Source organism: Dendrobates tinctorius, unplaced genomic scaffold (assembly GCF_039654945.1).
Source record: "Dendrobates tinctorius isolate UK_male_01 unplaced genomic scaffold, ASM3965494v1 ptg000257l, whole genome shotgun sequence".
NCBI classification, from domain to species: Eukaryota; Metazoa; Chordata; class Amphibia; order Anura; family Dendrobatidae; genus Dendrobates; species Dendrobates tinctorius.
Window position 1 is genome coordinate 9,521,257 of NW_027361924.1, and position 15,592 is coordinate 9,536,848.

The window sequence follows — 15,592 nt, forward strand, 5'->3', positions numbered from 1 at the left end:
AAAGGCATGGTAGTAATGATTTTCCTTTCTTCCACAGCACCTGGAGCAGCACCCTGCAACCTGGCCCTGGAGCGGTCCTTCGTCGGACGTCCTCTGACCCGTCCCAGCCATCCGACAGCCAGGAAGCACCTTGCAGGTCCCACACACACACAGCTGGTGACCAGGAAGCTGGGCCATCAGGTGTTCCCCTGTCCCAGGTCTCTGCCACTGGTTATGCGGGCACTACCCGCCAGCGGCAGAGGGCCTTGGACAGGAATGTCTTGCCCGAGTTTATGCATTTGAGCGAGACATTTAATTCCAGCCTCAAGTCACTGTCCGACAGAGTTGAAAGCGGTTTTGCACTGATGGAACGTGGTTTTAACCACTTTGAACACCGCTTCAATTCTGTAGAACAGCGCCTTGACCGTCTGGAGGCCGACCTCAACAGACCAGCACACCATTTTTTTAGTAAGATTGAAAAGGGCATGGCGGAACACCTTAGTCCTGATCAACAGCTGAATGTGCTGCAGGCCTGCAACAATGCTTTCTTGCAGGCTATGCAGCATAATCGGTACGGTCAGCAGTCAGTGGTGTCCTTTCCACCTGTGCCACCATTGACTCGCTTCACCTCACTACCGACTTGTGCTGCATACCACTGCACGGACACCTCTCTTCAAAGGCTGGACACCCACCGTTACACCACCACAAGTCTGAGTGCAGCTGGTCACTTCACCGACACCACCATGGCAAGCGCTGCTCCTGTCTGGAGCACCACCGCCAATCCCATGCATGCGTGGAGCTCAGCCACCACTAGGCAAACATGGAACAGCCCTGCCGCTACAACAACATGTAGTAGCCCTGCCACCACCACTCTGCAAACCTGGGCCATCACTGCCGCCACCAGTCCTCCTGCAAGGACGAGCACTGACCAAGAAGAGCAGCATCAGCCACCTCAGCAGCAGCAGCCAACTCAGCAGCCGCCACCTCAGCAGCAGCAGCCACCTCAGCAGCAGCCGCCACCTCAGCAGCAGCAGCAACCACCTCAGCAGCAGCCGCCACCTCAGCAGCAGCAGCAACCACCTCAGCAGCAGCAACCACCTCAGCAGCAGCTGCCACCTCAGCAGCAGCCGCCACCTCAGCAGCAGCCGCCACCTCAGCAGCAGCCGCAACCTCTGCAGCAGCAGCCGCCACCTCAGCAGCAGCAGCCATACCAGCAGACGGGGGACCTACATTCCATATTTGCCCCTACTTCAAGGCGAAATCAATCAAGGCGGGCATTGGGCCAAAGTCGGTCCAGGCACACAAGCCTACGGCGACATGCCATTACAACTAATGTAACTGAACAGATTTCCTCTCCTACAAGTGTTCCAAGTTTAATTCCCTTAACTGGACTACCTTCCCCCACAAGTTTTGTTGCCCCTTCCCCTCAAACACCGTCTTCAACTGCAAGTGTTGCATATTCCCTGCACACCCCCAAATTGAAACCATCTGCCCCCAAACGCCGTAAAAAATAATTTTTAAATTTTTTTTTTGTGATAAAAAATAAATTTACATTTGTGGTTCACCATTAATAAGTTTCATTAATGTTGTTTGCGCCGCTCACACACACTGATGGGTAAATACATGTTAAAAACCAACCCAAGGGCTAGTATAGTCATATGTGAAATAACATGGACTAGTATAGTCATTCAAAGGCCTAGTGTAATAACTCTAGTTTTACCAAATAGAATCTGGTTTCATGAAAAACAAATTGTTGAAACTTGTCTAAAAAATAAAGTTTCTTTCTAGTTTCACCACTTTGTTTTTGGTGAAACAAGATGCTAGTTGTTTAAAATGCTAGTTGTTAAAAATCGAGTTATTACAGTAGGCCTTGGTATGACTATACTAGGCCGTGGTATTTCACATATACTACTAGCCCCAAGGCCTAGTATACTCATATTTGAAATACCACGGCCTAGTATAGTCATTCCAAGGCCTAGTGTAATAACTCTAGTTTTACAAAATAGAATCTGGTTTCATGAAAAACAAACTGTTGAAACTTGTCTAAAAAATAAGTTTCTTTCTAGTTTCACCAGTTTGTTTTTGGTGAAACAAGATGCTAGTTGTTAAAAATCGAGTTATTACAGTAGGCCTTGGTATGACTATACTAGGCCGTGGTATTTCACATATACTACTAGCCCCAAGGCCTAGTATACTCATATTTGAAATACCACGGCCTAGTATAGTCATTCCAAGGCCTAGTGTAATAACTCTAGTTTTACAAAATAGAATCTGGTTTCATGAAAAACAAACTGTTGAAACTTGTCTAAAAAATAAGTTTCTTTCTAGTTTCACCAGTTTGTTTTTGGTGAAACAAGATGCTAGTTGTTAAAAATCGAGTTATTACAGTAGGCCTTGGTATGACTATACTAGGCCGTGGTATTTCACATATACTACTAGCCCCAAGGCCTAGTATACTCATATTTGAAATACCACGGCCTAGTATAGTCATTCCAAGGCCTAGTGTAATAACTCTAGTTTTACAAAATAGAATCTGGTTTCATGAAAAACAAACTGTTGAAACTTGTCTAAAAAATAAGTTTCTTTCTAGTTTCACCAGTTTGTTTTTGGTGAAACAAGATGCTAGTTGTTAAAAATCGAGTTATTACAGTAGGCCTTGGTATGACTATACTAGGCCGTGGTATTTCACATATTACTATACTACTAGCCCCAAGGCCTAGTATACTCATATTTGAAATACCACGGCCTAGTATAGTCATTCAAAGGCCTAGTGTAATAACTTTTAATGGAGCAGATTACATTCATCCACTCAATGCTGACTTGTATTCCCCATGGACTTTCATTGGGGTTGGGTTTTGAGTGTTGTGTTTTGAGAAAATCACATACTTTGTTTTAAACTATTTGCACAATTTTATCTTGAAAAAAAATGGTTTCCTGATTCATGGCCTGCAGCTTTGCTCATTCCAATATATTTAACGCAGACTAGCAATGCTGCATTTTAACTCGTATGTGTATTTACCTGCCCAGGTGTGTGAACATAACAAAATTCAGTTATACATGGGAAGTTTTTTAATTAATCGGAGTTTAAAAAATATAGTGCACTCAGTAATGGTATCAAATAAGGATTTTTATTACCATAAACAACAACATTACACCATTTCATCTTGCCAGTGCACCCGTCCTACATCAGAAATAAAGTAGGCCGCAAATTTGTCCCTCATTTGGCCAACTTCAACGGATGACCTGAGAGTGTGCTGAGTGAATTCAGGCAATGGGTTAGGAGCATCATCGTCCAGTTCAAAGGTCGGGTGCTCTTTAGCCATCACAAAGTTATGTAGAACCACACAGGCCTTCACCACCTCATCGACTGTTTCAAGTTTAAGATTAATGGCCGTGCCCAGAATTCGCCATCTGGAAACAAGAATCCCAAAAGCACACTCGACAGTTCTTCTGGCCCTGGTCAGCCTGTAATTAAAAATTTTTTTGGTGTGGTCCAAGTCCCGGCTGGAGTAGGGTTTCAGTAAGTTTCCGCACATTTGAAAAGCCTCATCGCCAACCATTACAAAGGGCAGTGGCGGAGCTTCGGTGTGAGGAAGAGGCCGTGGCATAGGGAAATTAAATTGGTTGCCATACAACCTCCGGCCCATGTCTGAGTTTTTAAAAGCCTGCGAGTCATTACCACGGCCAAATGCTCCAATGTCCACTGCTACAAACATACATCCGGCATCCGCAATCGCAATGAGTACTATTGAAAAGTACTTTTTGTAATTATAGTACTCAGATCCCGTTCTTTGGGGTTTGATGATCCGTATGTGTTTCCCATCAACAGCTCCCAAACAGTTGGGAAAATTGCATACTGTCCAGAATTTGTCAGCAATTTCCATCCACTTTTCAGCGGTGGGCAGGGGCATAAATTCTGGGCAAAGAACATTCCAGAGAGCCCGGCAGGTGTCAGCAACAATTCCAGACAAGGTAGAGATTCCAATACGGTACTGGAAGTGTAGTGAGGATAGGGTTTCTCCAGTCGCCAGGAATCTGTGAACAGACAAAGAAGTAAAATTAATATTTATGTATATTATTTTTAAAAACTATAAAAAAAATATTAGTACATTCACGAAAACTAATTACCCAAGGTTTTGAATACTAAATTTACAAAAAAAAACATCAGACCACACCCCTTTGTTTTTAAAACATACCGTAATGTCACCAGTAGCCGTTCCTCAGGAGGAATCGCACGACGGAGCTGTGTGTCCTGTCTCCGGATGGATTGTTGGACACGAGCAAGCAAATCCATGAAACTTTCGTGGGACATCCGGATATAATCAGTAAATTTCTCCGGGTTTGCACGTAGCTCGCTGTAGAGGGTGTGGTATGCCCCACGGCTCTCCCGGAGTTCAACAATCGGATGTATCCACAAACGCCGCCGTCTTCGCTGCCTCTCTCTCTTCCTTTGTTCATGGCAAGCAACTGCATACGCCTGAGCCATCGCGATGTCCAAATCCAAGTTGAAGTGAAAACTCTTCCAGCGCAGATCCATGGTCACGAGAAGAATCAAGCAAATGTGAAGAATACTGTAGACAGGGTGTATATATATTAACATACCACACCCACAATGAAGTCCCATTGGTCTTGTGTGTTGTTGAATGGTTGTTTTTTCTTTTTTGTGGGGTTTTTCCAAAATCTGTAAAAAAACGCAAACGCACAAAAAACGCATACAAACGCGCAAAAACGCTGCGTTTTTTTCCTGCATGCGCATTAAAATGCTGGAAAAAAACGCAGCGTTTGTATGCATTTGTATGCGTTTTTTTAATGCGTTTTTTTGCGGGAAAAACGCGCTGCAAAAAAAAGCAAGTGTGAAACTAGCCTTAAGCATAGGAATTAATTATATAAAATTTTCAGGACACAAGAGACTGAATTCAGTGACATAATCAGAGCATATGGTTAATTATAAATCTCTGATGATTAGGCCATAATTGTCCCAGCACAGTATAAATCACCTATGCCGGGTGATCTTTCCCACTCCGGTAAAGAATTTTCCATCCTGACCAGCCCTGTGTTACTCTGCTGGTACGTTAATGAGACATTGGAATTTTATTTCCTGAACTATTATACTAAAGGGGTCAGCTAAAGAAAAATATAAAAAAGAAATTAGTTGTATTTTATTTAGGATTTTATTCCATTTTAATGCAGAATATTATTCTTTCAGTTCTGTATGTTGTAGACAATTCCTGTAATTGAATGTTGGTTATTGTTATAACATTTTATTTTTCATTATTTTTTGTTACATTTTTTAAAATTATATCTTAAAAATAAAGCAAAAAACTGAATATCTCAGGACAGCAGCAATGTTTTCTTGGAATAATACCAAAATTTTAAAAATTTAAGTAAATTAACCTAATAAAACCTATAGTTTGAAAATGATGAAATAATGCTAATAATACCATATATTTATACAGAAAAACATATTTCCATATTTGAAGGAGCTTTAGGTTTTATTTTACCATTTTCTACCTGTAACTGATTACAAAGGATGAGCTGAAAGCAATCCAAGAGCAGCAGGAGAACGAATATCAAAATATCATGCTCTAGTAAATTCCAAAAGCTAACAGATGTAATTTTGATCTTTTTGTACATTTTCATTTTATTTTATTATTTTTTTTCTTTTTTTAATTTTATCTTTTTACTTTTTATTTTTTTTTTAGTGGTCTTGACTGGCTAAGCCAAAATGATGCAATATTGTGTAAAAATTTTAGGCAGATGTGGAACAAGTGCTGTGCTACAAGGTAAGATATGCTATCAAAAATAGAAGTACCACATTTTTTGGACCTTAAGATGCAGGTTTTTTCCTCCAAATTTGGGAGGAAAATTTGTGGTCCCATTTGTCTTATGGTCCGAATGTAACATGTGGGGAGGGGGCAGCAGCGAATTGAGATCACACTTGCAGGAGGCAGAAAATTGTCACCGCTGCAGGACTCCGGCACTGGGGAAACCATGTGGTCCTGATGCTTAAAGTGAAAGAATATTCATTAGCCACTTCCCCGCCCACCTGTCAGCGCCAAGCAGTGGGCAGGGGCTAGCAAATGAATATTCCTTCACTTAAACAGCGGACCCACATGCTTTCCCCAGCGCCGGATTCCTGCAGCTGCTGGGGAGATCATGTGTCCGGTGGAGAAAGAGGCGGCAGGAGCAGTGTGCCACAGGAGAGATTGCCGTAGTCGCATACCTGACAGCACAGCACAAGCTGTGCTGATGCTCAGTGCTCCCGTCATTATAGGACCTGTGGTGAGGTAATGACGTGGGCACGTTGGAGCATCACATGACAGCACAGAGCGCTCACTCTTCATTAAGTCACTACAGGTCCTGCAGACACCGCACTAGAAACAGTGCAGCTTCCTCTTACAGGACCTGTGGTGAGAAAATAAGTGGGAGGGCTCTATGCAGTCATGTGATGCTCCAGCCCTTCATTACCTCACCACAGGTCCTGTAAGCTGTAGAGAGAGATATTTTCGGTTTTATAGCATGGCTGCCTGCAGGACCTGCACTGATTTGAGCACAGCCTGTACAAGTAAGAATTAATTAAAAGTTTAGTAATTACAACACAATAAGAGCACTCTGCCACTCCTGTGGTGAACTATAACCCCAGCATTCCATAAGATCTGCAGGAAATGCTGGGAGTTACAGTTCTCCCATGGGATATTAAAGCAGCAATCCAGTGTTATTTTTCAGTGCTGGAGTGATATTTTAAATATAAGCCCTGTGCCCCAATTCTTATACTCACCCTCCAGCGTCTTCATATAGTACTTTACAGACACCGCACTGGTCAAGCAGCACCATCTTCTATCCGAAGCTTCCAACATAATAACATACTATTATATATAATAACACCATATATAATAGTAGGATATTTATGTTATTAAATATTTTACCACATTTTTTGCTTCCAATATTTTTCCCCTATTTTCCATCACTAAACCCTGGGTGTGTCTTATAGTCGGGTGCGTCTTATAGTTTGAAAAATACGGTCATAGTTTATTCTTATTGATTAATAAAATAGGAAGTGCATGACAAAAGAAAAATCTAAATCCCTTCAATATTTAGTGTGAAGCCCCTTTGCTTTAAAGCAGTATTGGATTTTCTAGGGGACACTTGCACAAAGTCTGGGATTTTGTAGCATAATATTCATGTGTTTGAGTAACCAACTATACCGGACAGGTGACACTGATCATCAATATCATATGTAGGTTGAAATATAGTAATTAACTGAAACACAGACAGCTGTGTAGGAGACATAAAACTGGGTGAGGAACAGACAAACTCTGTCACAAAGGTGAGGATGTGGAAGACAACTTCATGTCATAGGTCACCTAACATGGCAAGACTGAGCACAGGAACAAGACACAAGGTAGTTATGCTCCATCACAAAGGTCTCTCCTACTCACAGATTTCAAAACAGACTGGAGGTTCAAGATGCGCTGCTCAAGCTCTTTTTAACAAAGCAACAAGAATTATTGCTAGTCCTGAGGACAAGTCATCAACATTAGATCGGTAAGGTCTTTTTCACTCTCAAAAACTTCACTGATACATCTACCAATTACAGCTATAAGCCATTAGATAAAGTAGCAGAGAATTGAATTCAGATGGATTAGATTCATTTTGCTAGTTAGGTAAAAAAAATACACAAAATATGATTGATAGGAAGAAATTGGCTCCTTGGGAAACTTGTGAGAATTCGACGACTGAAAGAAAATTGAAATGAGGAATTGCGGCTCATCAGAATTTTCATTGTAATTAGCGGCACTCAATGGTGAAGAATAGTAATGTTTCACTGAAAAATATGCATATTACACCAGGAAAACACCACACCCATCAGACAGCGCCAATTCGCACGAACCCATGATTTTTCAATGCCCCATCAAGGGACCTACATGAGACCTTGAGAAAACATATGCTCACACAAAACGGCATTGGCTAATGTGTATGTCGTTTACCCGCTGCAGAACACATATTTTTCAATAAAACATCACTGTTATTGAGCATTGAGTTCCGCTGATTTCTTCTGAACATTATGGATGATTAACAATCCATGAGCCGAGCGCTGATCATAGAATCATAGAATCATAGAATCGTAGAGTTGGAAGGGACCTCCTGGGCCATCTGGTCCAACCCCCTGCTCAAAGCAGGATTCGCTAAATCATCCCAGTCAGATGTCTGTCCAGCCTCTGTTTGAAGACTTCCATTGAAGGAGAACTCACCACTTCTCGTGGCAGCCTGTTCCACTCATTGATCACTCTAACTGTCAAAAAGTTTTTTCTAATATCTAATCTGTGCCTCCTCCCATTCAGTTTCATCCCATTGCTTCTAGTCTTTCCTCGTGCAAATGAGAATAAAGTTGATCCTTCTAAAATGTGACAGCCCTTTAGATATTTGTAGACAGCTATTAAGTCTCCTCTCAGTCTTCTCTTTTGCAAACTAAACATTCCCAAATCCTGCAACCTTTCCTCATAAGACAGGGTTTGCAGACCGGTCACCATTCTGGTCGCTCTTTTCTGAACTTGCTCCAGTTTGTTGATGTCTTTTTTAAAATGTGGTGCCCAAAACTGGACACAATATTCCAGATGAGGTCTGACCAAAGAGGAGTAGAGGGAAATAATGACTTCACGTGATCTAGACTGTATGCTTCTGTTAATACATCCTAGAATTGCATTTGCCTTTTTTGCTGCTGCATCACACTGTTGACTCATATTCAGTCTGTGATCTATTAGTATACCCAAGTCTTTTTCACATGTGCTGTCACTTAGCCCTATTCCTCCCATTCTATATCTGCTTTTTTCATTTTTATTGCCCAGATGTAGTACTTTGCATTTCTCCCTGTTAAAAACCATTCTGTTAGTTGCTGCCCACTTCTCCAGTTTATTTAAATCTTTTTGAATCCTCGCTCTCTCTTCTCTAGTATTAGCTATCCCTCCTAGCTTTGTGTCATCAGCAAATTTAATCAGCTTACCCTCAATTCCTTCATCTAAATCGTTGATAAAGATGTTGAACAATACAGGGCCCAGGACAGAGCCCTGTGGTACCCCACTTGAGACATTCTTCCAACTGGATGTGCAGCCATTTACGACCACTCTTTGGGTCCGATCACTAAGCCAGTTATGAATCCACCTAACAGTTGCCTTGTCCATTCCATACTTAGTCATTTTTCAATAAGGATTGTATGAGAGACTTTGTCAAATGCTTTGCTGAAGTCAAGATATACTATATCTACAGCATTTCCTTGATCCACCCAATCAGTGATACCATCATAGAAGGAAATTAAGTTAGTCTGACATGACTTATTAGTTACAAACCCATGCTGACTCTGTTTAATCACTTCATTCTTATCCAGGTATTGACATACATGTTGTTTAATAATTTGTTCAAAGATCTTTCCTGGTATAGAAGTCAGACTCACCGGCCTATAGTTGCCTGGGTCCACCTTCTTCCCCTTTTTGAAGATAGGAACAACATTTGCTCTTCTCCAGTCTTCTGGCACTTCTCCTGTTCTCCAAGAATTTTCAAAGATTATGGAGAGGGGTTCAAAAATTTCTTCTGCTATCTCCTTCAGTACTCGGGTGTAATTCATCTGGACCTGGAGACTTGAATTCATTTAGGTTAGCTAAGTGTTTCCTCACTATCTTTCTGTTTATAGATATCCTGGATTCTTCTATTCCCTTAATAGGACAGTGAATAACAGTTGATGTTACATTTCCTTTCTGAGAGAAAACAGATGCAAAATAGGAATTTAAAAGTTCAGCCTTCTCAACATCCTGTCTTACCATTTCATCATTTTCATCCTGATATTTATATGCAGAACATTAGATCTGGAAGTGGTGTGTGGATTACCACAGACTTTCATTACCGTGCTTGTATCTGTTCCTTGTAGTTGAGTATGGAGTTTTATTAACTAATAACAAAAAAAGTACTTTCTCATCTCTTCCTTAGATTCCTTTTCGGAAAAATAAAAATGCAAATTTTGACATGTAGCCAAACGATTACAGCAAAATTAAAAAAACCTAAGATACCAGATGTTTATGCATCATTGTTCAAACAGTAATCAATGTACATAAAATATTCTTAGCATTGTTCAACTATCCTAAACACAGTATATTTGCATTTTTAGTGATTGAATACAGAAAAAAGTCATGTACTTTCTAATAGAGGGTATAAAGGAAGAAAAATAGGAATAATGACCTGATCACCTCTGATGACCAGTGGACCAACATCAACTATTTTGTCAAGAATATTAATCTAACACTAATGAATAATCAGACTTCTGTGAAATATTTTTACCTTTTTCCTTCTTTTGGAAAAACAAATAATGAACCATTTATTTCTACTTTATTTTTCATCATATATTTGGTTGGATGTCTCATCAATTCTTCCATTATCACTGTCATATATCTGGAAGTTCAATTACATAAACCAATGTATCTCTTTATCTGTAATTTATCCATTGTAGACATATTTTATACATCGGTCACGGTTCCTAAATTACTGCACATGTTATTATCCGGGAATCACATTGTTTCCTTCCCACAATGTTATACTCAGTTGTACTTTTTCTTAGTTGTGGCAACAGCAGAAGATATCCTCCTCTTCATTATGGCTTATGACCGATATGTCGCCATCTGCCTCCCGTTACATTATCATCAGATCCTAAGTCGGAGAATTTGCACCTTGATAACTATTGGGATTTGGGCAGGCGCCTTTCTAAACTCATTAATTCTTGTAATCTCCATTTTAAACATGTCCTCCTGTCACTCTAACATCATCCACCAGTTCTTCTGTGATATTAAGTCACTAACAATAACTAGTTGCACAACCAAGCAAATGTTTTTTGCAGTTATTGGCATGGAAATGTTGACATTTGCTTTTATCCCAGTGATCGGCACTTTTATTTCTTACTTTAAAATTTTCTCCATCATCTTCAGAATGAAGTCAAAAGAAAGTCGAAAAAAAGCCTTCTCCACCTGCTCATCCCACATCACCGTCATCGCTATTTACTATGGGACATGTTTAGCAGTGTATCTGATTCCTGCTTACTCTGATATTCTCGATTTTTTCTTGAATTTAGTATTTTCCGCTGTAACCCCCACAATAAACCCGATCATATACAGCTTACAGAATTCCAATGTACAATCTGCATTGTTGGGGTTGGTGAGGTGATTAACCCCTTCACGACCTTTGACGCCACATAGGCGTCATGAAAAGTCGTGCCAGAACGACCCATGACGCCTATGTGGCGTCATGACTTTAAAGCCCCCCTGTGGGTCGGGTGACCGGGGTCACTGAAAGGTCACCCGACCCGCAGATACAGGGGGCTTTGTTCTTCACCACAGGGGGCGTGGCTTCGCCTCCACGTGGCTACGATCGCTCTGATTGGCTGTTAAAAGTGAAACAGCCAATCAGAGCGATAGTAATATTTCATCAATGAAAATTGATGAAATATTACAATCCAGCCATGGCCGATGCTGCTGTAGCATCGGACATGGCTGGAAACACCGATTCCACCCCCCCACCGGCGATCGCCCCCCCGCAACTGAATGACAGCGGCGATCTGCCGCCGCTGTCATCATCTGCCCCCCTCCCATTCCCTCTGCTCCCCGCCAGCTTCCGATAACCCCCTCACCCCATCTTACCTCTCCCGGCACCTTCTAAGTCCCCCGGCGGGTCCGGTCCATGGGCGCCGCCATCTTGAAAATGGCGGGCGCATGCGCAGTGCGCCCGCCCGAATCTGCCGGCTGCAGATTCCATTCTTTCATTTTGATCACTCTCACAGTGATCAAAATGAAAGAAAAAGTAAATAAACCCCCCGATTATCACCCCCATAGGTAGGCACATCTAATAAAGTAAAGAAAATATTTTTATTTTTATTTTTCCATTAGGGTTAGGGTTAGGGTTGAAAAGAGGGTTAGGGTTAGGGTTAGGGTTGAAAAGAGGGTTAGGGTTAGGGTTGGAAAGAGGGTTAGGGTTAGGGTTGGAAAGAGGGTTAGGGTTGAAAAAAGGGTTAGGGTTAGGGTTGGAAAGAGGGTTAGGGTTGGAAAGAGGGTTAGGGTTAGGGTTGGAAAGAGGGTTAGGGTTGGAAAGAGGGTTAGGGTTAGGGCTGGAAAGAGGGTTAGGGTTAGGATTGGAAAGAGGGTTAGGGTTGGAAAGAGGGTTAGGGTTGGAATTAGGGTTAGGGTTGGAATTAGGGTTAGGGTTGGAATTAGGGTTAGAATTAGGGTTAGCATTGGAATTAGGGTTAGGCTTGTGGTTAGGGATGTGTTAGGGTTAGGGCTGTAGTTAGGGGTGTGTTGGGGTTAGGGTTGGAGTTAGAATTGAGGAGTTTCCACTGTTTAGGCACATTAGGGGGTCTCCAAACGCGACATGGTGCAACCATTGATTCCAGCCAATTTTGCGTTCAAAAAGTCAAATGGTGCACCCTCCCTTCCAAGCCCTGACATGTGCCCAAACAGTGGTTTACCCCAACATATGGGGTATCAGCGTACTCAGGAAAAATTGCACAACAACTTTTGGGGACTAATTTCCGGTGTTACCCTTGGGAAAATAAAAAATTGGGGGCTAAAAAATTATTTTTGTGGAAAAAAATTATTTTTTAATTTTCACGTCTCTGCATTATAAACTTCTGTGAAGCACTTGGGGGTTCAAAGTGCTCACAACACATCTTACATACATTCCTTGGAAGGTCTAGTTTCCAAAATGGGGTCACTTGTGGAGGGTTTCCACTGTTTAGGCACATCAGGGGCTCTGCAAACGTAATTACGACCGCAGACTATTCCATCAAAGTCTGCATTTCAAAACGTCACTACTTCCATTCCGAGCCCTGACGTGTGCCCAAACAATGGTTCCCCCCACATATGGGGTACCAGCATACTCAGGACAAACTGGACAACAACTTTTGGGGTCAAATTTCTCCTGTTACCCTTGTGAAAATAAAAAATTGCGAGCTAAAAAATCATTTTTTTGAGGAAAAATTTTTTTTTATTTTCATGGCTCTGCGTTATAATCTTCTGTGAAGCACTTGGGGGTTCAGTGTGCTCACTACACATCTAGGCAACTTCCTTATGGGGTATAGTTTCCAAAATGGGGTCACTTGTGGGGGGTTTCAACAGTTTAGGTACATCAAGGGCTCTGCAAATGTAACATGACGCCCGCAGACCATGCCATCAAAGTCAGCATTTCAAAATGTCACTACTTCCCTTCCGAGCCCTGACGTGTGCCCAAACAGTGGTTCCTCCCAACATATGGGGTATCAGCGTACTCAGGACAAATTGTACAACAACTTTTGGGGTCCAATTCATCCTGTTACTGTTGTGAAAAAAAATTGCGGGCTAAAAATCTTTTTTTTTTGAGGAAAAAAAATGATTTTTTATTTTCACGGCTCTGCGTTATAAACTTCTGTGAAGCACTTGGGGGTTCAAGGTGCTCACCACACATCTAGATAAGTTCCTTGGGGGGTCTAGATTCCAAAATGAGGTCACATGCCGGAGGTTTCTACTGTTTAGGCACACAGGGGCTCTGCAAATGTAACATGACACCCTCAGACCATGCCATCAAAGTCAGCATTTCAAAATGTCACTACCTCCCTGCTGAGCCCCGACGTGTGCCCAAACAGTGGTCCCCCCCACATATGGGGTACCAGTGTACTCAGGACTAACTGTACAACAACTTTTGGGGTCCAATTTATCCTTGTACCCCTGTGAAAATAAAAAATTGCGGACTAAAAATATTTTTTTTAAGAAAAAAAAATATTTTTTATTTTCACGGCTCTGCGTTATAAACTTCTGTGAAGCACCTGGGGGTTCAAAGTGCTCACTATGCATCTAGATAAGTTCCTTAGGGGGTCTAGTTTCCATACTGGGGTCATTTGTGGGGGAGCTCCAAAGTTTAGGCACACAGGGGCTCTCCAAACACGACATGGTGTCCGCTAACGATTGGAGCTAATTTTCATTTCAAAAAGTCAAATGGCACTCCTTCCCTTCTGAGCCCTGCCGTGTGCCCAAACAGTGGTTCCCCCCCACATATGGGGTACCAGCATACTCAGGACAAACTGGACAACAACTTTTGTAGTCCAATTTCTCCTGTTACCCTTGTGAAAATAAAAAATAGCGTGCTAAAAAATCTTTTTTGAGGAAAAAAAATGATTTTTTATTTTCACTGCTCTACGTTATAAACTTTTGTGAAGCACTTGGGGGTTCAAAGTGCTCCCTACACATCTAGATAAGTTCCTTAAGGGGTCTAGTTTCCAAAATGGTGTCACTTGTGGGGGAGCTCCAATGTTTAGGTACACAGGGGCTCTCCAAACGCGACATGGTGTCCGATAACGATTGGAGCTAATTTTCCATTCAAAAAGTCAAATAGCGCTCCTTCACTTACGGACGCTGCCGTGCGCCCAAAGAGTGGTTTATGACCACATATAAGGTATCTGTGCACTCAGGAGAAATTGCCCAACACATTTTAGGATCCATTTTATCCTGTTGCCCATGTGAAAATGAAAAAACTGATACCAAAAGAAAATTTTTGTGAAAAAAAAGTACTTTTTTTTTTTACCGATCAATGTGTGAAGCACCTGGGGGGTTCAAAGTGATCACTATGCATGTAGATAAGTTCCTTGGGGGGTCTAGTTTCCAAAATGGGGTCACTTGGGGGGAATCTCCAGTGCTTAGGCGCACAGCGACTCTCCAAACGCGACATGGCAAGCGCTAAATATTCCAGCATATTTTCCATTCAAAAAGTCAAATGTGCTCCTTCCCTTCCGAGCCCTGCCGTGCGCCCAAACAGTGGTTTATGACCACATATGAGGTATCGGTGTACTCAGGAGAAATTGCCCAACAAATTTTAGGATCCATTTTATCCTGTAGCCCATGTGAAAATGAAAAAAATTAATGATAAAAGAAAATTTGTGGTGCAAAAAATAAAATGTCCATTTTTTCCTTCCACGTTGCTTTAGTTCCTGTGAAGCACCTGAAGGGTTAATAATCTCCTAGAATATAGTTTTGAGTAGCTTGAGGGGTGCAGTTTTTAGAATGGTGTCACTTTTTGGTATTTTCTGCCATATAGACCCCTCAAAGTGACTTCAAATGTGAGGTGGTCCCTAAAAAAAATGGTTTTGTAAATATTGTTGTAAAAATGAGAAATCGCTGGTCAACTTTTAACCCTTATAACTTCCTAACAAAAAAAAAATTGTTTCCAAAATTGTGCTGATGTAAAGTAGACATGTGGGAAATGTTATTTAGTAACTATTTTGTGTCACATCACTCTCTGGTTTAACAGAATAAAAATTCAAAATTTGAAAATTGCGAAATTTTCAAAATTTTCGCCAAATTTCTGTTTTTTTCACAAATAAACGCAAAAATTATCGACCTAAATTTACCACTAACATGAAGCCCAATATGTCACGAAAAAACAATCTCAGAATCGCTAAGATGCGTTGAAGTGTTCCAGAGTTATTACCTCATAAAGGGACACTAGTCAGAATTGCAAAAAATGGCCAGGTCATTAAGGTCAAAATAGGCTGGGTCATGAAGGGGTTAATGATGAGAAGTTGTCTTTTAAAGAGTGACCCCAGACACATTGC

The 15,592-nt window shown here is 41.4% G+C and overlaps 1 protein-coding gene across 1 annotated transcript; it reads left to right on the forward strand.

Annotated features, from left to right (window-relative positions):
• The first annotated feature begins 10,272 nt into the window (after positions 1–10,272).
• On the forward strand, positions 10,273–11,181 carry LOC141069290 (olfactory receptor 2L2-like). The gene has a single exon (XM_073558743.1). The coding sequence runs from the start codon at positions 10,273–10,275 to the stop codon at positions 11,179–11,181; it is 909 nt and encodes a 302-aa protein (XP_073414844.1).
• Positions 11,182–15,592: the final 4,411 nt, after the last annotated feature.